We start from the raw sequence: 23,777 nt of genomic DNA, 5'->3' as shown, positions 1-23,777 counted from the left end.
GAAGCATACGACAGCAGAGACATGATCATTGAATGCATGTGTCTAGAGCAGTTTTACAAAACCATCCCCCAAGCTGTGAAACTGTGGGTGCAAGATAGAGGTAATGTAAACACTGTGGAAAGGGCGGCTGAATTAGCCGAAGAGTACGCAACCCGTAGAAAGTTGAACGCCGAGGAGGGAAACTGGGACGGTCGAAATGGACCGCGGAAGCCATTTCCGTTCAAAAAGGGTGCGCAAACTAGACGATCCGAGCCTGTAGACATTGCGGAAAAGCCCGCAGAAAAGAGCGAGGAGAAACTTAACGGAGAAACCGCACAAAAAGAACAGAAAAGAAAATTCGAATCTGTCAGACCAATTCGCTGTTACAAATGCCACAAACTGGGACATATAGCTGTAAACTGCGAGAAGCCTAGCGTAGTTTTTTCCTACGTGGAGGAAAAGGATGAGAATATGGAACTTTTAAGTCCGTATCTCCACAACCTGCAAGTTAATGGAAAACCATGCCGAGTGCTAAGAGACAGTGCCGCCACGCTGGACATTGTCCATCCGTCTTACGTGATGGTAGAGGACTTCACCGGAGAAGTAGCATGGATAAAACAGGTTGTAGAAGAACACAGCGTATGTCTGCCCATGGCCAAAGTCAAAATCAGTGGACCATTCGGGGAGCTAGAGACTGAGGCTGCAGTTTCCAAATTTTTGTCACTGCAGTATCCCTACATCTTTTCGAATCGTTCGAATCAGTTACTGCGTGACAGAGGGCTCAAACTGGGAGAGGGCATAGTACAGGCATTGACCCGAGGCCAAGCTCGTAAGATTGCGGCGCTTTCGGCTGAAAATGCTCAAGCTCCTCCAGCTGAAGCAGAAAAGGGGATAGCTTCAATACCCGAATCCGAGCTAGGCCCGAGGGACAAAAGAACAGTTGAGGAGAGCCTGCCAGTTGACCAGCTCAATGAGAGCGTAGCACTAGAGTGTCAGAGTTCTAGCCTGCAGGAAGAGCAAGCAGACGCGCTCACAAGCGAGACAGGGTCGTTGTTATCACCGGCCTCAAAGAACTTTGATCAACTCTTACGCGTGGATAGAGAGTCACTGGCAGCCGAGCAAAAGAATGATGAGAGCTTAGCTAAATTACGTGACACAGCTAAAGAAGGCATTGCTAGGCGCAACGTAACGATACATGAGAGAGGAGGATTGTTGTATCGGCATTACAGAGATCGAAAGGGTAAGATTTTAGATCAGTTAGTCATACCTACTAAGTATAGGGAGGACCTTTTGAGTCTTTGTCATGGAAATGGGTGGTCCGGCCACCTAGGCATAAACAAATCAAAGGAAAGATTGCTTATGGAATACTACTGGCCTGGCTGTTTCAAAGATGTAGAAAACTTTGTAAGATCATGCGACGCCTGCCAGCGTTCTGGTAAACCAGGAGAGACTTGGAAAGCTCCACTGAAGGTAGTGCCCTTAATAACAGAGCCTTTCAGACGGCTTGTAATAGACACGGTAGGGCCTCTTCCAAAAACAAAATCAGGCTACAGGTACTTGTTTACCATGCTGTGTCCGGCTACCAAGTTTCCAGAAGCAATCCCTTTGAAAGAGCTCAGCTCCACTGAAGTAGTAGACGCGCTTTTGACAGTGTTTGCACGAGTTGGGTTTCCAGCCGAAATTCAGGCAGATCAAGGGTCAGTATTCACGAGCGCACTGACTTCCACATTCTTGCAAAAGTGCGGGGTAAAGTTAATACACAGTTCTGTCTATCACCCTCAGTCAAACAGTGTAGAGAGGTGGCATTCGGTGCTTAAGCGAGTTTTGCGTGCGCTCTGTTACGAGCACAAGGAGGACTGGGAGAACTGTCTGCCGGCAACTTTGTTTGCTTTGCGAACGGTTCCACATGAAGCGACAGGGTTCTCTCCAGCAGAACTAGTGTATGGGAGGACACTCCGTTCTCCACTGAGAATGTTAAGAGAGATGTGGGAGGAAAGAGGGGAGAGTCCAACCGTGGTTGAATACGTGCTGAATTTACTGGAACGGCTAAGCGCAACCCAAGAACTAGTCGGAAAGAACATGGCACTAGCTCAAAAGAACGCCAAATTCTATTACGACAGGAATGCGAGACTTCGTACGTTTAACGCCGGAGACCAGGTAATGATCCTCAAACCTTCAAGAAAGAACAAGCTTGAAGTTCACTGGGACGGGCCCGTTAAAGTGTTGCACAAACTTTCAGAAACTAACTATGCTTTGAGAATGCCCGGTCGCAGGAAGGAAGTGAGGATATATCACTGTAATTTGATGAAGCCGTATGTAGAGCGGAGCGGAGTCGTTAACTATACTGTCAAAGAGCCGGATGGCATCGGTACCAAGTTTAAGGAGGATAGGGCAACCTCCAACTCTGAAATCGGCCTAGAAGAAGTAGTAGAACACTCGGTAAGCTCGCATGCTCTAAGACCCGAGCAGCTAGATGAGCTAAAAGGGGTGTTAGGGGAATATCTCGACAGATTCAGCGATCGGCCGGGTAGAACCGAACTGATAACGCATGAAATTGAGCTGACCTCTACCGAACCAGTAAGATCAAAACCTTACAGGGTGTCTCCAAGACAGAGAGAGATTATGGAGGCAGAGATACAGCGCATGCTAGAGTTGGGAGTTATTGAGCCCGCTGAGAGTGACTACACGTCACCGCTAATACTCGTAGAAACCCCTAACAAGGACCCTCGTCCGTGTGTTGACTACAGGAAGTTAAATGCGATCACTAGGGATCAGCTGTACCCGATACCTAACATTGAGGAACGAATTGAAAGAGTTAGCGCTGCTAAATACATTTCAACTATAGATCTCGTGCGGGGGTACTGGCAAGTTCCCCTTTCAGAAAGTGCCAGCCGCTATGCCGCATTCATCTCGCCTGTAGGCACTTTTCGCCCTCTCGCACTCAGCTTCGGGCTGAAGAACGCGCCGTTTAGCTTCTCTAAGTTAATGGATATTGTCCTAAAAGACTTGCAGGAGTTCGCCTTACCTTATCTTGATGATGTAGCCATTTTTTCGGACAGCTGGGAACAACACGTATCGCACCTCAAACAGGTGTTCTCACGGTTGAGGGAAGCAGGCTTAACGATGAAAGCGGAAAAGTGTAGGTTTGGATGTTCGCAGGTTACTTATCTGGGCCATGTTGTTGGTCAGGGCATGAGACGGCCGGCTGAGCTGAAGATAGCAACGATTGGAGATTTTTCTCAGCCGCGCACGAAAACGGACGTTCGTTCATTTTTGGGACTTGTGGGGTACTATCAACGGTACATTCCGAATTACTCGCAATTGGCAAGTCCATTAACAGACGCCCTCCGAAAGGGAGCACCGAGTAACGTACACTGGGATAAGGACAAAGAGAACGCTTTCCAAAGTTTGAAGACGCTATTGGTTTCTCGCCCTGTGCTTCGCGCGCCAGACTACACAAAGGAATTCATAGTTCAATGCGACGCAAGCGACAGAGGTATGGGCGTGGTACTTAGTCAAGTCGGCGACGATAACGAGGAGCATCCTATCCTCTACGCCAGCCGTAAACTAAATGTAAGAGAGGAGGCCTACAGCGCTTCAGAGAAGGAATGCGCTTGTTTGGTTTGGGCCGCCCAGAAGTTGTCGTGTTATTTGTACGGAGCGAAGTTCATCTTCGAGACCGACCACTGTCCTCTGACGTGGCTCAATCAAATGTCACACAAAAACGGCCGCTTGCTCCGATGGAGCCTCACTCTCCAAGAGTACAACTTCTCCGTTAGATATAAGAAGGGAAAGTTGCATAGCAATGCGGATGGTTTGAGCAGGCTAATTTGAATTCTGCGTTTGAGGGTCCCGCCTAAATTTTAGGGTTACTAGTGTTAATTTTATTAAGCGAAGAAGATCCCCTCTCATTTAGCAGGATTCCCTCCATGATTGCTGAATTTGTCAGCAGGAATTTGCTTCAGAAATTGGCATAGTGAAATGCAGCATTTTTTTTGTTTCTGCACTTATGTTGTTGTTGTTTTTTTTGAAGCCTAGCGAGTCTAAAGTGAGAGCCAATGCACGTCATCTCGGCGCAGAGCCGTGTTGTGGGGTTCATTTTGCAGTTGCCTGTCCTTGTTGGATGTTTTGGGGCGGTGACATCAATGCACAAGTGGTCGCTGCGAGCCAAGACATCAATCCCCCCCTGACCAGCAGCCGTTCTCTTCCTGCCTAGCGGTTGTCAGCGCTAGACAGTCGAGACTTTTGGGGCCATGGAGGCGCTGTAAAGAACGGCGGGTTGCACAACAAGATTGTCACCTTGCCACCCGATTACGACAAGGGGTGCAAGACGCGCACCTCCCGCTCTCCACCTCTCCGTGCTGCAGCTGCGAGGCGTTCAAAGAAGCGACCTTTGCGCTGGAACCCGCCGCCTTCCTCCAGCCCCTTCGACATGGTGACGGGACGAATTCGGTGTGTGGACAATGATTCTAGAGTTCCCCAATGCGGAGCTGATTTGACACGCCTGAAGAAGCTACCGCGGGAACGTCTTATTTTTGTGCTTCTCACGGTTTGGAGTGGCTCGGAACAATGAGCGACGCGCGATCGACAACGTCGATTTTCCGGAACGGCACCACCTTCAACGCCGTCGCTTGGGCTTCGGAATGTGTGTGCCTTTGTGTCTGTAAACTGGTCTTCAGAGCAGCTGCGAGTTGGTGGTGTGTAAACGAACAGCCGCCGCGTCGTAGGACCAGCGGATCGAGTGTATAAAAACTGTGGTTGTGCGATTGTTGGACGCACTTCTCTTGAGCAGTCATGTTAGACTGAGTCGCTTCTCTCATGCAGTCATGTTGGACTGTTACTCTTTTTCTCAAACAGTCATGTTAGACTGAGTTAATTTCTGTAAATAAACCCCTTTTTCCTCGTTCTCGATGAGAAGCAGTTCTTCACTTCATCAACGATCTCAGCGTAAATAAGGTGGACGACGGCATGGGCCAGCTACCTTCGAATTCATGCCGTACTCCAATCTTGGCAAAGGACCACGGACGAAGGGATTGAGCCCCCAATCCTGACATCGTGCACCGTCATTTCCTTCGGCTTTGTGTGTCTCGTTCGCGCTCCACTGGCTTCACCGTGGAAGCTTCAGTGCCTTCTATGCCATAACGACGTGGCACGAAAGCGTGTGCACAACGATAAGTTACGGTTTATATAAAAGGCATATATCTCCTGTCTAGTTATCTGCATTACCATTCCCCTATTGGCCCTTTCGAGTGCTAACAGCGTTCGCTCGTTCGTTCGTTCGTTCGTTCGTTCGTTCGTTCATTCATTCATTCATTCATTCATTCATTCATTCATTCGTTTGTTCAGTCATTCGTTTGTTCAGTCATTCGTTTGTTCAGTCATTCGTTCGTTCATTCATTCGTTCATTCGTTCGTTCATTCGTTCGTTCATTCGTTCGTTCGTTCGTTCATTCGTTCATTCATTCATTCATTCATTCATTCATTCACTCATTCATTCATTCATCCACTCATTCATCCACTCATTCATTCACTCATCCACTCATTCATTCACTCATTCATTCACTCATTCATTCATTCACTCATTCATTCACTCATTAATTCAGCTTCTTTTCCCGCTCACCAGAGGGCAGAGGCGGCGACGCTGAATCGACCGAGCCGTCGCATCGATACGAGCATCCATATATACACGGCCGAGCGTCGAGAACCGGCTATGCGCGACGAGCAAGCAAGGAAAAACTGTTTCTCCGCACGCACCACCGTGGTGCCAACGATCGGAAAAACAGTTACCTGCGGCGGCGTGTCCGCGAGTCCACAGACAGTTCGGTGCACTTCCCCCCCACCGCCGCACTTCCCAACGCACGTACATAGCCTGCGCTCGAGGCCCGCAGTTGCGTAACGACGCCAAGCGGGCGGAACGACGCCATCGGTGTAGGGACTGTTAGCAAAACAAAGCCCCCAGCTCTGAAGAGTCCGTTCTTTTTAATTTTTACTTTTGGGCGACCCAATTCCCGTCGTTACGAGTAAGAGCGTCGAGATAGAGACAAGTTAGACAAAAGTACACAGTACATAAGCAGTAACGTTTTCATAGGAAAATTAATTCTTTTTTCCTGTTGGAATTATCGGTCACGTGGACGCGCTTACGTAACACCGGCAGTGTATTTTACGGCTCTCTGCGTTTTTCGACGTCTCCTCGGCGCTATCAGAAAAAAAAAAAGGTGCTGAGCGAACGAAGCAGCGCAGCATTACGAAACGAACGACCGCTGCGGGCATATTTGCTCAATAATTAAATTTTGCCGCCAGCGACCTTTCTCGCGATAAAAAAAAAAAAGAAGCGCGCAGCAAATCCAGGCAACGCTGATTAGTGAGGCGTTTCGACACAGCTGACGCAACGAATAAATATCGCCGAATCAACGAATCACGCAGCGAGGAATTATAAAGACGGGTATGCCTCTGCCCAGTATACCGTGCGTCCCAGCTAAGCTTAGCGAAGTTGTTCAATTAAAAAAAAAAAACGATGTTTTGAGAAAAACGCGGTGCAAGACAATTACAAGACTAACGGTGTTTGCTCGCCAGAGGTCTGACAACCTCACATTGCACGTCTTAAACTCATACCTTGCAAAGTGTGTTTCTTTTTAATATTTTGTTGTTTTATATACTACAGCTGCAGCCTCAGCCTCGCCTGATTAAGCACACCACTGCAGTGGATATGGCGTCGCGCTGCTTAAGCACGAGGTCGGGCGCTCGACTCCCTGCCGCGGTGGCCGCATTCCGACCGCACGACGAAACGGAACTTTGATATAGGTGCAGGTTCAAGAACCTCAGGAGGTCCCCAATTATTCAGGAGTCCCCAGTTACAGGCCGCCTCATAATCATACCGTGGTTTTGACACGTTAAAAAAATATTTTTTTTTTTTGCTTGATTAAGCTAGGAAGTATTAGTAAGATAAAATTTCTGCAATAGCGAAACGGACACTCACGCATCGCGCCAGGTTAAAGAAATTAAATTATGGGGTTTAACGAGCCAAAACCACTTTCCGATCATGAGGCACGCCGTATAGTGGGGGACTCCGGAAATTTTGACCGCCTGGGGTTCTTTAACGTGCACCTAAATCTAAGTACCACGGGTGTTTTCGCATTTCGCCCCCATCGAAATGCGGCCGCCGTGGACGGGATTCGATCCCGCGACCTCGTGATCAGCAGCCCAACACCATAGCCCCTGCGCAACCACGGCGGGTGCATCGCGCCAGGTGAAGAACACTTGGCGACCCAGAAAGACGCAGTAACGAAACACGGGTACGACGCCACCCTTAAGCACAAAGTCTGGCCGTGGCGTCACGAATTTTGAAAGCGTCCGCTCGGCTCTACGGTTATGAATTGTTTATCGACGAAAAGGGACTACACTACGTTCTAGAAGAACTAAGGCCAAAGACGGGCAAGTTTGGAGAAATTTTCCTGCGACAAAACATGCTAAATGCGAGTACCTCGGAAATCGGTGACGGCACCGTAACGCACCCGGCGCTGAGGCTGAGACGAGCAATTAAAAAAAAAAAAAGTTAGCACTGACTTTCATATTTTTCGATAATGATGAATTTTCTTTTGTGAAACGAATAATAAAATCGGCTTTGAAAGAATAACTTACCACACTAAACTGACTCGGTGTCTCCCAGTGTGCCTGACTAGTGCTGTCGCCATGGAAACATGTGACAGCATGCGACATGTCACCATGTCACATGCAAAACGAGGCAAGCATCACGGCTGCCTTTTTTTTATTTATTTATTTATTTATTTATTTATTTATTTATTTATTTATTTATTTATTTATTTATCTTGCGAGGCGATGGTCAGCAGCTGCTGCATACAACACACCTAAATATATATGTCATGCAAAAGCGTGCAGCTGCACGGATCGTTCGTCGAAGCTGGCTTAACCACACTAAGATCCCTTGTGTGGTGAAACCCACTTTGGGGATTCTGTTCTATAGCACAACTGTACGTCCTCGTTTCACACGGTAATCTCGAGTAACTCATTTGACGTAATTTCCCGAGGAATGTGCAGTGGTTATCACTTCAATGCGAAGACATTAGAGACGGACCTCACTCAATTTGAAGACATCCGTCTAACCGAAAATGTGGACCGACTGCGGAGCCAGTACAATAGTACATCTGGCCATTGTCATACTGAGACGAGGGAGAGGGGGGGGGAGTTAAAACTAAATTATGGGGTTTTACGTGCTAAAGCCACTTTCTGATTATGAGGCACGCAGTAGTGGAGGACTCCGGAAATTTTGACCACCTGGGGGTTCTTTAACGTGCACCTAAATCTAAGCACACGGGTGTTTTCGCATTTCGCCCCCATCGAAATGCGGCCGCCGTTACCGGAATTCAATCCCGCGACCTCGTGCTCAGCGGCCCAACACTATAGACATTGAGCAATTGAGCAACCACGGCGGGTAGGGGGGGGGGGGGGGGGGGATTCTGTAAGTGTCCACCTACTAGTGGACTGTCCATTTCGGACGCTGCTGATTGGCTAGGGCCGCTCGTCTCCCCCTCTCTCGTGCAGCTGCATCCAACCAGCAACGGGGGAAATAGACCAGTCCACTAGGTGGACTCTTACAGAATACGCCACCAGCAATCGATATTCTTCAAAATGTTCTGGAGAAGATGAACAATCTGATAGCATTTAAAATAACCGCACCAAACAGTCATGCAGACGCTGTTACTCAGAAGATACTCGGGTACGGCCAGACAGGATGCATTACACGGAAGACGAGTGAGGGCGACGCCCCGAACCTTCCGAACGGCGCGTCGTGAAGTTACGAATTTCGACGGCGTTTCATTGGTCACAATTAAACGACCATGGGGGGGGGGGGGGGGGGGGGCGAGGGGTGGAATGGCCATGTTGCACTATCAATTATACGTGACCCCATTCTCCAATTATAATCCACTTCTACCAAATTATTAAACGATGCTTTAGAGAGAAGCCTAACAGCGTAAACTAATTGTATGGTGGTCTTTAATGTACCTCTGTGCAAGCGTCCAAGGGCTCCTAAGCGATTAAAGAAAACGACAAACGTGTTTATTTTCACGTAAACGCACCTCTGCTAGATCTACACACAACTTCCTGTCGAAACAAGAGATGGGAGACCGCCATACAAAAAAAAAAAAGTTTTCAACCGCTCGCTATCAACATTTTCGATGGAAGATACGGTTGAAATAGAAAAGCGGCATTTATTCCGGCGGTTTACTTGTTTTTCGCTTTTGTTTTATTACGTCTTATGCTATGTTCAGACTGCGTTCGTAAGGCGCCGATATTTCGTAACATACGTAAGCGGAAGCGCAACAAGCGTATGCGTCTAGTTCAGACTGCGAACGTAAAGGTGCCAACGTGCTGCAATTCTCGCAAAAATCGTGGGTGAGAGTGTAAGGGTCGGCAACATTTACGACTGTTATGTTACGACCGTTGGACACAGCCAATGACCGATAAGCTTTCGGCTTTCAACAACCGGTGACGACACTTCCGTCCTCCCGTCTGCAGACAGCTCCGGGCGCGGGAAGTGCCATTCCGCCATTCCGTGCGCACGATTGGCTGTGTTCGCGAAAATTTTGCAGTGCGCCTTGCGAGACTGTTTTCAGTTCATCTGGTTTATCCGCCGAGGAAATCGATGGCCGCAGATGCGTGCTCCGAACTTCGATGAGTGGTCTCGTTAGTTTTTTAAGGAAGCGGAATCGCTGGGGCGACATGCGCATGATGTTATGAAACATCGCAGCGTCCACCAACTCGGAGCTTGGCGAAAAGGTTGTGAAAATCGCCATCCACGGCCCTGTCGAGAAATACTTGCCGCACCCAAACCCTTCTGCGTCGCCTTCGTCGTCTTTGGGCGATTGAATACATGACTATAAGTTTGTTTTGAGCGTGAATTTCTTCGATCTCGGCCAGCGCTTCTCATTGTTGGCAGGAGCCGTATTGGACCGCTGGTGACGTCGATTCTGCAGCCTCCAAATTTGATTGGCCTGTTGTAAAAGCCGTAATTTAAGCAGCAGTAAATGTGAACAAAGGTGCCGGCTTAACTGCCGTAACGTTTTTTACAGCCGTTACGTTCGATACGCCAAAAGAGCTGTTACGCGCGTTACGACCGTAGTGTGAACATAGCATTACGAAGAAGGAAAACCGCCAGAAATATTCCGATCGTAATGTGACGTAATCTAAGAAACTAAGAACAATTTCGTCTTTACGAGGACGCAAATACGCGTTATCGACGCGGGCTAGATAAAAAAAAAAGCGACCCGCTTCAGTCACTCGAGCGGGAGTGATAAGGGCAGCGCAAGACGCACTACTAAAGTCACGAAACGACGTTTTCTTTTTTTAAAGAGCCCGGCCCGTTCGGAGGACCTTTTTCGATACTTCCGGCGCAGCCGATGACGACTTTAGATAAAACCGTATAGCAGCAGCAAACGACCTGTTTAAGAGGCCGGCAATCAAGACAAAAAATATAAATATACGACGACGCCTCTCCTTTTTTTTAATCATGTAGGTGTGCGCCCTTTCATGCTCGAGCACATTCTGCACTGTATACCATGAGGACGTGTTTTTTCGACGGCTTGAAGTCACCCGGAAGTGTACTTCCTACCTATAGGGCCAAATGTGCACAAAATACCGCAGTCAAAATGCCGCAGTCACACACGTGCCACATAAAGAACGTGCGCTACAGAGAACTTGCAACTCATGCACTGCGCATCGAAGTATATACGAGCGAGAAGAACTGCAGAGGATCACTCACGGGATTTTGCTTATTTATTTATTTATTTATTTATTTATTTATTTATTTATTTATTTATTTATTTACTAATAAAGGGAAACCTTTACTGCGTGTTTCGCTTCCCGCTTGATCGTATATGCTAAATTAAGCAGCCGCGTGGAGTTCTGTGTCTACGCAAACAAGCCAGTAAACAGGGCAGTAAAGTTAAGGCGAATTAGTAAATTACGCTTTAGAAATAGCAGAGCCGCGGCTCTTATCGTGAGAGGGGAGGCTCCGTAAGCCATAAAAGACGCAAGAACGAAATACAGGCGTAGACGTACGTACGCCGTATTGAAGTTTCCGTATCACCTGCCCTGTGATGTTCTGGATGTTGACAGCGCCTTCCTCGAGCATAACTATATCTACAAAGAACGACAAACTCAAGTTATAGCAAGTTTGATTATGCGCTAAGGACACCCAACATGCTATAAACATACTTTGTTATTACTGGGACATGTCGACTCTCCGGTTTCGGCGCGCGATTCCAGAAAATGAAGTGTAGCTAACCTTCAAATTTCTCGGCTAATAGCCTCTTTCTTGTCGGCATAAAAAAAAAATCGAAAGAGCATTTTGAACCTATCTAAATTGATTTATCGTTGCCATTTAGCGTCCCTTCAATGTAAAGTGCAGCGATGACGTCTTCACTGCGTCATCAACTTTCCTCAGCCCGCTCGACAGATCGACGCGTTCGCACTCCGAAAGAAATGGCCCTCTCGCCTGTTCTAGAGAAACGCCTGCGCCCATGTAGATACACTATAGAAGTAACACCTATGACGTCATCGCTACGTCACCTGGAAGGGCGCCACCACAACACAGTCACCGAAACTAGCATCAACTGTATACGGACAACCATGACGACGACATACGTCGAACACCAACTCACGGGACGTTTCCCTCAGTCTATGCCTGAAAACTTGTTGCCGACTTCACTAAAGCCGACAATTATTCTTGCGTGCGACATGCGATAAGTATTCGCGATTTGCAATAGCCTTAAAACGCCTCCCCCCTTTTCTTTTATCCCGCATAGAGCCAGCGCAAAAGCTTATACCGCCAAATTAGCTTATGGTTACGTAAGCCATCTTCCCGTGGGCTTGGAATGTGCGGCCTTTCAGCATAATTAAAAAGGAATGCATTTTTTTTTTCCTTTTGCTTCTCCGTCTGATATGCCGGTCAAACGGGCCGCGGGGCACTTTCGATGCCCTATCTTACTTTCGATGCCCTATCGTAATTGGATCATTACTGCAGCTTGCGCAAAGGAGCCAATTGATCGCGATCGAAAAATTCTAGCCCAATCCAACTCAATCGCGGTATAAAGTTCATAGTTTGCCTACATCTTCCGAGGTCCTGGATCCACACGGCCGATCACCAGAAAGAAACGAGCTCTGCGCTGCGGACAACTGTTAACGCTCAAATCGAAGCTCGCAGACCCACCAACAGAACCGCTAAATAAAAAAAAAATGGTGGTTCCAATGAGTTTAGCCTGACAAATCAGTTTAAACTAAACTAAATCGGTTTAGAGCTTAAAACCATTTCTCCACAAGCGGCTGGAGCTTGATATTCAAACAGAAGGCATAGTTTAATTTCGCGCCGGAACTCCAGCACAACTGCCTCACTGTGACGTCACAGATTTTGAAAGTAATTTCTCGCATTTTCGAACCCTTCTAGCTCAGTTCTCGAAACTTGCTCTGTTCAGTTTTCTTTTTTTTCTCTCTCTCTCTTTTAGTATACGACGCAGTCAATCTTCACCGACAAATAAATTCTAGGCCAGAGCATGGCGCCGTAAAAAAATCCGTGACGTCATGGTGAGAGCTGCACGGTGAGCGAACTTGCAGGCGGCGTCGCCAGCAGGATGTCCTTCTCGCGTACTTTTTGGCAATTTTAATGACAATTAGTTACCTCCTGTTTAAAGCTCATTCTTTGTCTCTAATAGTTAACGCTTCATTTTTTTCACTAGCCTGTAGAGGCGTGGTGCGCAACAATACCAAAATGTAATATCCCTGATGTAAATATGTGTCTGCGTTTGTCTGTTTGATTCGATATTCCACACTTACTACTCGTATTCGATATGAAGAATTTAATAATTGCCCACCTCCACAAATGAGACTTTAGTGACGAGTGTTGATACAGGTAACATACCCTATCTTTTTTTTTTTTTTTGCCGAGTTTTGGTGTTGTGTATGAAGTTCCTGGCTAAATGTCTTCGACCCACACTGAATGAAAGGCAGCAAATGTAATCTGTTGGTTAAGCCTATGAACACAGTGCGAGGAAGAGGAAGTTGGGCACGCGACTCGCTTTTATTTTGAAAGCTCGGTCAGAGGAGACAGGCCGATGCAAGATCTCCGGCTGCATTGGTATCGCACACGTGACGTAAGGAAAATGACGTGTACGCACACGTGGCAACACGCATGACGACAGCTGTCCGTACAAATTCCAAACGAAGCCATAAGTGGATAGGGGTGAAGCCCACTTCCGGTTTCCTGCCTGGTGTTTGGCTCCCTGTTACTCAAAAGGTTACTGCAAAATACTTTTTTCTTGAAGTTGATTATGCTTATTCTTCGTGTGTTTTGCACGTTTAGATAGAAAACGAACATTTTTTTAGGGTATTCACATGTTACGTCATTAAAGAGTTGAGTAGACGACCCGGTCCAGTCGTTTACCCTTATGTCTTGTTTTAGACCACTTGTACAAAGATGAACCTGTACCAACTAAGCCGGCGACGAGTTCACTCTAGAAGCTACTTTGAAATCAATGACGCCACAGAGGCGCGTCGGGCGAAGTTTAAAGAAGGTTGCCAATCATTTTCTCCGCACGTAATCAGCCTTTCTTCAATGAGAAGCATTCTTGGCCGAGTCAACTCAGTTTCTGTCGTGTATCTGGCCTCTTTCGCGGCGCAGCCGGAAAAGAGGACGAAAACGCGGTTTGTATTGTCATCGCGCATGACAATTGAATTAAAAGCTTTGTGCCCCCCCCCCCCCCCCCCCCCCCAAAAGGAAGTACGCAGAGCTGCGTAATTAGCCATGACATCAATGCGCCTCGCGAGACACTGCCTCGCTTCAAATACCGGACACCCTTGCCCTAGATTTTGAGGTCGCACATGCAAATACCGGCCACGAGGGTCCGCTCACGTGCCAGTCCCACTCTGCTCGAGTTACACTGACCGTGCACTCGATCCGCCCTGGGCGCCTGCTGTTTCCAAAAGTGCACGTACACAGTGCAACCGGCGGCAAGTTGTTTTCTCTCGCCCAGTTTCGTTTCCCTTTAATTCATAGCTTCCCACACTTCAATTAAAAATACGATAAACGTACCCTACGCGCTTTCCTTTGCTTCATTAACTGTTGGCTGCTTTATCATTGTGATTAACAAAAACCTGGCGCCTCGGTTCCCCTTCTCAGACAGACCCATAGGATACACACGTCGCAAGAACATAACCGTTCGCTGCAGAACACTTGTGCGACTCACACCAAACTAAGCACCAAACTCATGATTCAAATTCTGCACCAAACTAAGCATGATTCGCATTCCGTAGATGGCAAATCTCCGCAGAGTTGGGTCAGCTTATTTTCTGTTCTCTCTCCTTTAGTCAAATGAATAAAAATGTGCTTTTAAAAGGATACTTCACCGGTCTGTAAAGGTTACTCAGTGCTGCTTTAGTAGTGCCCATTTTTATGCACGGGACAAAGAAACGCGGATCCTTTCTTTTTTTTTTTCTTTTCTTCTCCATCTTCATGCTGGCCGCTCACCAACTGGTTCCCCTTTGTACCCTACTTGAATGCGTGCACCAACTATTCAGGTGCTCTGCCGGCGTTACGGCGTTCAACAGCAAAACGAGCCAAGCAGAGCAGACGACCAGCTCTTCACGCAAGGTTTGAACGAACGCTCTACCGGAGCCGGTCACAACAAAACTCGGAGGGGGGGGGGGGGGGGGGTGGAGTAATTTTTTTTTCTTCTTTCATTTCTTTTCTATTTCTTACACGAAAAGGTGTGCCGACGACCTTGGCAACAATACCCGGCGCGTATACGAACGCGTCACGCCCCGAAAGCGGCTCGAACAAAGGAACTCTCGAGGCAATCGGCAGAGGCGTGCGTATTCTCGGCGCTTGCGTTTTCCCCTCGAACAACATCCTTCCGGCGTAACGAGGCGTCGAAGAGATGGAACGACTGGCGATAGTTGCGGCGTGTGACGCCTTCCCCCGCTGTGACTCAACGCACGGACCTTGACAGCACCGCGCAGACGTACGATTCCTGCGCGCGCCATTCGTAGTGGCCGACACAAGCGCGGCGTACGTACGTCTGTCGCTGTCAAATTCGCTTGTCAACAAGCGGTGCAGACGAGAAAGGGCACGCAGACGAGCTAGCTGGACCTGCCGACTGTGGGACAGTTTCTGACGGAACAGGTGCGAACGTGGGACAGAAAAGGACGGAGAAGCGGTTCGATTCCCGCTTCATCTGCTCTGAATTAGCGGTTCATCTGATTTACGCTCATCTTAATCTGTTCTGCCAGCCCTACAACACAAGGTGTCCACCTGTGATGCCAAATGAGCTGGAACAACAGAAAAAAGTGACCTAGCATGTTTTTCACGCCCTCCCAGCCCTGAGATGTGCGCATTAAAGGGAGGGAAGGGGGAGGGGGGGGGGGGTATTCGTAAAACGCAACAGCCGTTTGCAGTAGAACTGATTGCCCCCAAGCTCGTGAAACATGAGATTGCGTGTCAATCAAATATCGGTGCAGGGAGAGAGGAGTGATCGACAACTAGGAATTCCAACGCTTTATAACAATGCGCTTGGTCCGCAACATCAAAACGACCTCGTATTCGAGGCTACCACAGCGACTCACGCAGCACGCTTCACACGACCGCAGCCCAGGCTACAGAGAAGGCCATCCTATCCATTAACTCCAGACCTTCCTTCGTGGACAGCGTCTACCTCTTGCAGACGACCTCGACCGCGCGCGCGCAAAGTACTGAATCGAGCATTCATTCGCTTCGCCAAGAGCCCACGAATTCATCGTCGATGCCTGAATATTATTTTACTTCAACTTGACAACAGAATATCTCACTACAATTTCCTATGGGTATATGCAGATGCATCAAATTATGAGGTTTGACGTGCCAAAACAACTCTGATTATGAGGCGCGCCGTAGTGGGGGAACTCTGGAAATTTCCACCACCTGGGGTTAACGTGCACCTAAATCTGAGTACACGCGTGTTGTCGCATCTCGCCCCCATCGAAATGCGGCCGCCGTGGCCGGGATTCGATACCGCGACCTCGCGCTCAGCAGCCCAACACCACAGCACCAAAACCACGGCGGATTGTGCAGATGCATGAAGTAATATGCGAAACATTCCCATCCGAGTCGGAACCATCGACATTACACGTGCATGTGTCGAAACGCATCATTCAGTTCGACGCATATATATATGAATGTGATCGACGAAGCCGCACTCGATCGTTTCGCGCCTGCGGCGGCGAATCGCGCGGAAAGAAATGTGAATCACGGGTGTGAACGGCTCGGGGGCGGCGTCCGTGAAGTGCAGATGAGCGAGCGAATCGTCTCGACACCGTTGCTAGCCTGAAACGAATTATTCGAGGCCTTCTGCATGTATCTCTGGTCGCCTCTCAAGAGAAACTCAGCGGCGCGCAGTACCGGAATAACAAGTAGATATAGGTCGATGACAGGGCCGACAACGTAATCAAACGGATACACGCACTGCTCACGAAACGGTGACCGGTCTTTCAGAATCTAGTAAACATGATCGAATGTCCAGACGATACCGAAAGCTTGACCAGTAATTCTTTTAGATGAGAAACCTGGCCAGCGAGCTAGGTGTACGGCCTATGCCGACGTATACTCACAAAGTTCGGCAACCTTATTTGATCTGCGCTGGGCAAAACATACCTGCTGGCTCGGGAACGTTCACGAGAACTCGACAGACGATAATCACGAAGAGAACGTGGGGGGGAGGGGGGGGGGGTGTAATCGAGCAGCAGTACGTTCCTGATACGACACACGCGCGCCTCGAAGAACGAATGCGTCTCGCGCCGTAATGGTTTTCATTGATCTGGAGAACGTGACAGGGAGCAAAAGCGAGAGGAAGTGGGAAACCGTCAGAGGCGCAATCGTTTTTAACTTGGCACACGAAAACGCGTCCACGCGTCATAGTGTACAGCGCCTTTTAAAGGGCCGCAGTGAACCCCCCCGCGCCGTCGTCGGCAAAGGGGAGCGTACGGAGACGGCAACAGAAGCACCGGCTATCACTTTCACGTCACATCCGCGCTGGTTGCGGGCTTTAATTAGGCTTAATCGGCGAAAATGCTCGCCGCAATCACACCCACCGGCTCGGGAAGGCGCACAGAACGCGTACGGCAGCACGGGAGAGCGAAGCCGCGGAGTAGTGGCGGTTGCGATTCAAGCGCTGACGCCAATGCGGCGGGCGCGCTTCTCCGCCAGACGCCGGTGGCCAGCACGGAGCGCGAATCACACACACTGCACGCACGCTCGACTCACCGTGAGGATGATTACCGTCGAAGGTGACACTCCCACGGTCCACGCGACAAGAAACGCGCGCACAACACCCGCAAGGAGCTGCTTGTGTTGTTCTCGAAGCCTCGGCGGGCGTCGACGAAACGGTGCGGTCGCTGGGAGGCTTGGCCGACGACACCACACACACACAGCCAAGCACGGCGCACTCTACGACGCCCCGAAGCACGCAGCTCGCACGCAGGCGTTTACGGGCGCCTATCAAAAATCTCGCCTGTTCGCCCGCAAAACACCGGAAGCCGGCGAACGGATGTGGCGTTTTCCTCCTGCGGCTGTGACGTAACACAAAGCCTCACACGCAGCCGTCTAAACTTACTCAAAAGTACCGTGCTCTTAAGTAAGTTCGCAGAGTAAATGAAAGTGTAGAAGTCGCAATAAAACACCTTTCAAATAGTTTTAGTGATATTCAACTAAGAAATGAAATGACAACGCGCAATGTTTATGTAGAAAAGAGCTGGTTCTAGAGTATTGAGTCCTGGCGCGTGCTGGCGGCATGTCGCTGGCGTTGGCGTGATTTTTGAGCGTGTACGGATCTTAAAACGTCTTGGACATGACATGGTATCGAGCGTGAAACATGAGAAAAGCTTTGCGAGCGATGGGTGACAACGCTGTCCGTTGCCGTTGCGTCGAGCCGTTCCATTTTGCGTAATTTCTGTGCCGTCGAAGCAGTGCTAGCTGCCGCATAACAAGAAGCACGAGCTTGCACGAAACAGTCGTGGTGGTGTGTCGAAAACACGTGGTTGTATCCATCGGCAGTAGGCTACGATTTCGGGTGACATCGCCGACACTTGTGAGTCGGCCCCCGTGCAATGATTCACTTTAAACTAGTAGGAGACGACAGAGTCAACGTCGTTGCATCGCGTTCGCTGTGGCGAGCCCGTGCACTACAGTCGTCGTCGGCGAAAGTGCTGTGCCTTCACACGTGCGAAGTGATGCCCTCGCGTGATGGATGCCGTGGGTAGGGCCCAAGGATGCTCGGCTTGCGGTATCGGGACTTTCAAGAACAAGCAGGTGAGCACAGCGACGTGTCAAAATCGGTCTCATTGCGCACTGATCTCTCCGGGTAAGTCGCGCGTCACCGGGCTGAGAGACCGGCATAGTAATCTGTTTCAAATGCCGCAGCGACCTGCACGTCTCACTTGCGAGGGTGTGCAGCAACGCTTAAAATTTGCCATGCTGCCGCCGGTCGGTTCTGGCGCAAGGTCAACACGGAAAGAGCTACCGCTGAATGATAAATCTGTGCGCACACTGACATGTGGTTTGTGTTCCTCCTGAAAGTTTCTCATAAAATTCACGTGATAGGCGCTGTGTGATGATGACGACTCAAAGTGTCTCGGGAAATCGTAACGCTAGTTGGAAAAACTGTCGGCAGGATTCACATGGGAAACGTGCAGTTCACTGCTTAATATATGAATCGTTAACATGCCATGATAGTGAAATTTCTACGCACAATGTGATCAGTCTTGCTAGCGCTTCGAAAAGCTACAAACATTTTGTATCACTTAATCAGCTTTGCAACAGCTGTGCAGAGCAAAGACAGCCCTCAATTGATATTCCAGTAGGTGAATCATTAGCAAAAATTAGCAAAGTATTGTCTGTGGAGTCTTAGCCAGACCAGTATCAGCAGGTAAGAAGTCTTGACCAGAAAAAAGAAAAACTTGCTGGCCAAGGTAAAAATTGCTTGCTGTTACATGTTGCTATTTGACTTGTGTTCAGTATTTGAAATACTTAACATAAGTTAGACACAATTCAAGCAAGATTTTCGTTGGATTCATTTGACTGTCTATCACTGCAAGTCTTGCAATAATGTTTGTGGAAAAGGCCTGTACAGACTCCACACTTTGTGACAGATTGTGTAACATAAAAGACCTGATTCTGTGGAGTTCAACACAGATATTACTGCACTGAGGTCTTGCAAAGCTGAGCTGGGCTACCATGGTATATATATTTTCCCTTTTGATTGTCTCCAATAAGAGGTAAAAACTGCCGCTTGAGACACCCTCAACTCTCATGATTCAACAGGAGCAGGTAATGCATACATAATCAATTTCACATAATTAGAGAGCGTTCCCTTGACAGACAGCATACACGTGACTGAAAAATATGATTAGGATAATAGCACATAATCAGGTATGAAATAAAAGATGATAGAGTATCTGTGAGCCAAGTCTGTGCGAAGTTTTGATCGTCAATGCCAGATGCGTTGTAAGAGCTAAAAGGTCTGGCTTGCAATATACTTTCGAAGTGCAGTTAAAACTCGGAACTAACAAAGAAATTACCATTCCGCAGTAAGTACCCGTAGGTTTCAATGTTGTCATCAACCTCGATTAACAAAACTAGCTTGCATTAAACCCAACTTAACAAAGCTTTTCCAGAAATAAATGCGTAAATAAAGCTGTGTTTTCTTTCTAATTTTGATGCAGGTGAGTTTTTCTTCAAGCATGCACTCTAATGGTTAAAACATTTAGGGAGCCCAGTCACGGCCCTGGTTTATTTTGACGAGGCTGCACACTGCGCCTATGCACGGTACAACAGACTCGGCAGTCATTAGCGTTCTTATGCACCACATAGTGCTAGGGGCAGTGGTAGCTTGGCCTCCCTAACGGATTTTTACATGCGCAGGCATGGGTTAGCGCCAAATACAATGCCGCGGTACCTTTTAGTGTCACAACGTCACAGTTTTAGATTTTGAAGGACCAAAAGTTGCCATAGTAGATTTTCCGAACTTCCCGATTTAACCAAATAATTTGAGCATGATCATCACTTCATTAAGTCGAGTTTCAACTGTACTACTCATCACAGAAGTCATTTGACCTGCCACTTTGCAAACGTGGACAGATGCATTTGCGTCCTATCTCTTGCAGGAGCAGTTTCAGCATAGTTTCTCGTTGGAGCACCACACAAGAGTTGACGAGCAGTCTCAGTCGTAAGTGCTATGTCCTTTGTAGCTTGTGTCAGGGCCTGGTCTTCAGCTGACTCAGCACTACACTCTTAATTCCACATCTTCACTCTTATAGCCAGCATTGGAGATGCGCACCTCTCAATGCACTCTTGTGTAGCAGGCAGCTGTGTGGAATATGTGGTTCACTGTAATTACTGCAATTAGCAAGCATTTAGTCTAAAAAGGCCCCTGCAACACTTTATAGCAGTTGCATCCCAACCAGTCGAAAATAAACTTGGAAATTTGCCTAGAGAAGATCACACATGTGCATTCTAAGGGCAGGCCCCCAGTACCCAAGGTAGTACATAGCTTCTGCTTGCATTGCCCAAAGTCTCACAGAGCTTCTGCTTGCATTGCCCAAAGTCTCACATAGCTTCTGCTTGCATTGCCCAAAGTCTCACTTACACCTGTTAGAAAAAGTGTCAAGCTGTGCACATACCATAATTAAGTGCACCAGTTCACATTAGCTGTCTATTTACTGTGAGTTGAAGTCGGGCGGGATGGGGGTGTTAACCAAACAATGTAATAGACACATACACAGAGATTAAGCAAGTCTTGAGAGTGGGCTGATTGGCATTCTGTGCCATGCGCAGACCTTGTTGGGCTATCGTGTGGTGATACATGCAAACGCAGGGCTCTGATTGCACTAAATGGCAGGATGAATGAAATCGGGGCATGTGAAGTTTACAGTGCTACTTCATTCGGTCTGTGGGCAGTAATCTTTCACGCTTCTCACACCTCACGTGTGCCAAGACATGCTTAGGAACCTGCATAATTTTAGGGGTACATGAAAGCCATTGTAGTTTGTGAGGTGGGTTGTAGCAGTCAGCAGCGCAGTTGACACATCTCATGGTGATTACCGAGGCGTCACCAGTGTTACAAGGGATCTCAGTAATGGTAGCCGTTTGTGGACTTAATGGCAACTACAGTTGCTAGTTGGATAGCTTTATAATCACCCTTCGATGCTTCCTGCCAGTGATAAGCTGGCTCAACTCATACCACACCTCTTCAGTTTGATCATCGGTGACCGGCGATTTCATTCCTTAATTTCAACAGGTTGAGATAGTTGCTCAGATGCATAACGCTTATCCAGTAGGTAGCCTGGAAAAAGGGCTTTAAATATGTGTTTTGCTTCTATTTCTGCAGCAAAACTAATTTTTTATGCAACGGTTGGTAGAAGCATGCGCATCGTGTCGAAACTTTCCTTCCTGCCGCTCATGAAAAAAAGCTCATGCGACTCATGATTTGCAGTGCATCAACATGGAACCTTTGTTATCAAAGTACTGGGATTTAAGTCAGAGGACAACATTACGTTGTCAGATGTGCATCTCACTGAGCTGAAGGATAATAATTAGAAGAGAATGCTGGCAGCTGTCTGCCACTAAGCATAGGTTTGGTATAGTAAATATACCGGGTAGCGAAGCTCCCATAGGAACCCATGCGTTCAAAACATGGCGGTTCATGGAGCTTAGTGCCATGTGTATGTGGTGGGAACACTTCCGGCGGAAGAAAAAAATAATGTGACGCCATAGGCGTTAAAAACAGAAGTGACGTCATTCTGTTTTCGAAGGTGCGAAATTGTGTTGGCCTGCCTTTAGAACGATGTATTCAAATGCCACGCCATTCGACTTGATGGGCGTTTCGAACTTTCAGCGTGGAAGGCGATGCAGGAAAAGGTCAGCCGTACGGTTGTCGAAATCGCACCCCTGCACAGAACATACTTTCTTTGGAGGCTGACGACAGCTTTAGGTGTAGAGTACTGATCCTATCGTCAGATGCCAAGCCCGTCGGCCAGCGCAGTTGCATGAAAACAACTACACAATTATCTGGCATTATCATTATTTTTGACTGAACAGGTAAAGAAGCAATGAAGCTACCCACGTCACCAAATTCAGGCGAACTTCGGCAAGCAAAAAAAGCACAATGTGTGAGGGGGGCGTATTTCAACAGGTGCACTTAGGTGCACTTTACGAGCACACCTTTCTGCACATTTCAAGAGGTGCGCATTGCGAGTGGTAGCGGAGTCAACGCCCCCTGTAACAATAGACGCTGAAAAGAAACATATTTATTAATAATAATAAAATGAAATAAACTTGTATTTTTTTAACTCGTCACGAATATATAAAATTGACCAGGAATTTTATATTCGTTGAATGAATCTAACTGTGTCTCACTTGAATTTTTAAAAAAAAGCTTTTTTCTTTGGCAATGTTTATTCTCTCCAGACATAGTTGCGCTTCAATCGCTGCTCCCATAACCTCCCATGCTGATGTCAATTGTAATGTTACCCTTGCAGTGACAATTCGTACTGAACCGCTTTTTGCCTGAAGCTTCGCGACTTATCTGGATCTACCTAGGGTTTCATCCCTGAAGTTTTATTTCTCCCCAATGGCACTCCAGCAGGTTGGCCACACGTCGAACATGCAGAACTAAGCATTTTCACAATGTTCAAAGCAGTTTCAGAGAATCGCCAGCTTCGGCCAGTTGTTCAGAATCCAGCTTGTTCAGCAGCTTGGTGTGACCTAGTAGAGAAGGTCACAAATGCCTTGTTACTTGAAAACCAGTATTAGAACTTTAACACATATTGCAATATTGTCCACCTGGAGCATGAAGTTGAACAAAAAATTAACTTTTGTCTAGCATAGTACAGGAACAACTTCAGCGCGTGACACAGGCACTGGAAATACCGACCTTTCTGTGTTTTGTACCAAAACAGCAATTGTGTATTGATTCATTTCAAAAAGGGGTCTTAAAACATTTCTCTGGGAAATTTATCTTCAGAATTTCTTTTCACAATTTCTCTTTTTCTTCTGTCAATATATTGATCTTAAATAGCTTTATTTTCATGTGACCACAAATATCTAGGCTTAGCCAATTTCTGTTAATTACTTATTAAAAGCGTTTTTTTAGAATATAGGTATTTGGAAGCACCAATTACTTTTCTGAAACTTATAATGCTACATTACATGTTAAAGTGTTTTTATTGGGCTCATTTATTGTTATTATTATTATTATTATTATTAACCCCTAGAGAATGGTCACTTTTCCCATAGTAATAAAAATACTTAAACCCTGTGCTGAGTCGGTGAGGACAAGATGTAAAATGAATTCATAAATCGAACCCACTAGCAAGACTCAATGTAGATGCCCCCAGGCACCCCTCTCGAGGCTATGCTCCACGGCTGCCCAGTACCAATGGCTCTCTGCCTCTGAGCACGGAGTCACAGATTCGAATCCTCAGACACAGCAGCCACATTTCGATGATATGCAAAGACACTCGTCCTCTGAACTTTGGGTATCGCACATTATAAAAACCTAGGTGGCCAAATTAATCCGGAAGCCTCTGCTATGGCATCTCTCGTAGCTTTCATGTTGCTTTGAGATATTTAAAGGGATACTAAAGGGAAACAATAAATCAGTTTAGACTAATGAAGGCACTGTTTGAGAACCCTGCAGGCAGTCATTTCAAAAAAATAGTTTGAAAATTAGATGAGAAAATGAATGTCCAAGTATCAGTATTTGA

General features: G+C 47.4%; 2 protein-coding genes across 11 annotated transcripts in view; one reads left to right on the top strand and one right to left on the bottom strand.

The window, feature by feature from the left end:
* The window catches only part of Snap25 (Synaptosomal-associated protein 25kDa), a 413,499-nt gene extending 395,954 nt beyond the window's left edge, over window positions 1–17,545 (bottom strand). The window contains exon 1 of one of the 6 annotated variants that reach the window (XM_065435699.1): window positions 17,281–17,545. The gene's annotated coding sequence lies outside the window, so the exon portion shown is untranslated. The remainder of the gene's footprint in view (window positions 1–17,280) is intronic. The other 5 variants (XM_065435700.1, XM_065435703.1, XM_065435697.1 and 2 more) reach the window with 5 other exon arrangements.
* Window positions 17,546–17,711: 166 nt separating this feature from the next.
* The window catches only part of LOC135904741 (mucin-17-like), an 84,903-nt gene continuing 78,837 nt past the window's right edge, over window positions 17,712–23,777 (top strand). For 3 of the 5 annotated variants that reach the window (XM_065435694.1, XM_065435692.1, XM_065435693.1), the window contains exons 1-2: window positions 17,712–18,324; window positions 20,178–20,239. In XM_065435694.1, the coding sequence (XP_065291766.1) occupies window positions 18,259–18,324; window positions 20,178–20,239 (128 nt within the window). In that variant the 5' untranslated portion in view covers window positions 17,712–18,258. The remainder of the gene's footprint in view (window positions 18,325–20,177; window positions 20,240–23,777) is intronic. The other 2 variants (XM_065435695.1, XM_065435696.1) reach the window with 1 other exon arrangement.

Source organism: Dermacentor albipictus, chromosome 7, assembly GCF_038994185.2.
Source record: "Dermacentor albipictus isolate Rhodes 1998 colony chromosome 7, USDA_Dalb.pri_finalv2, whole genome shotgun sequence".
Classification (NCBI taxonomy): Eukaryota; Metazoa; Arthropoda; class Arachnida; order Ixodida; family Ixodidae; genus Dermacentor; species Dermacentor albipictus.
Note: the sequence above shows the minus strand (reverse complement) of the source record. Positions and strands in the feature narration are given on the sequence as shown.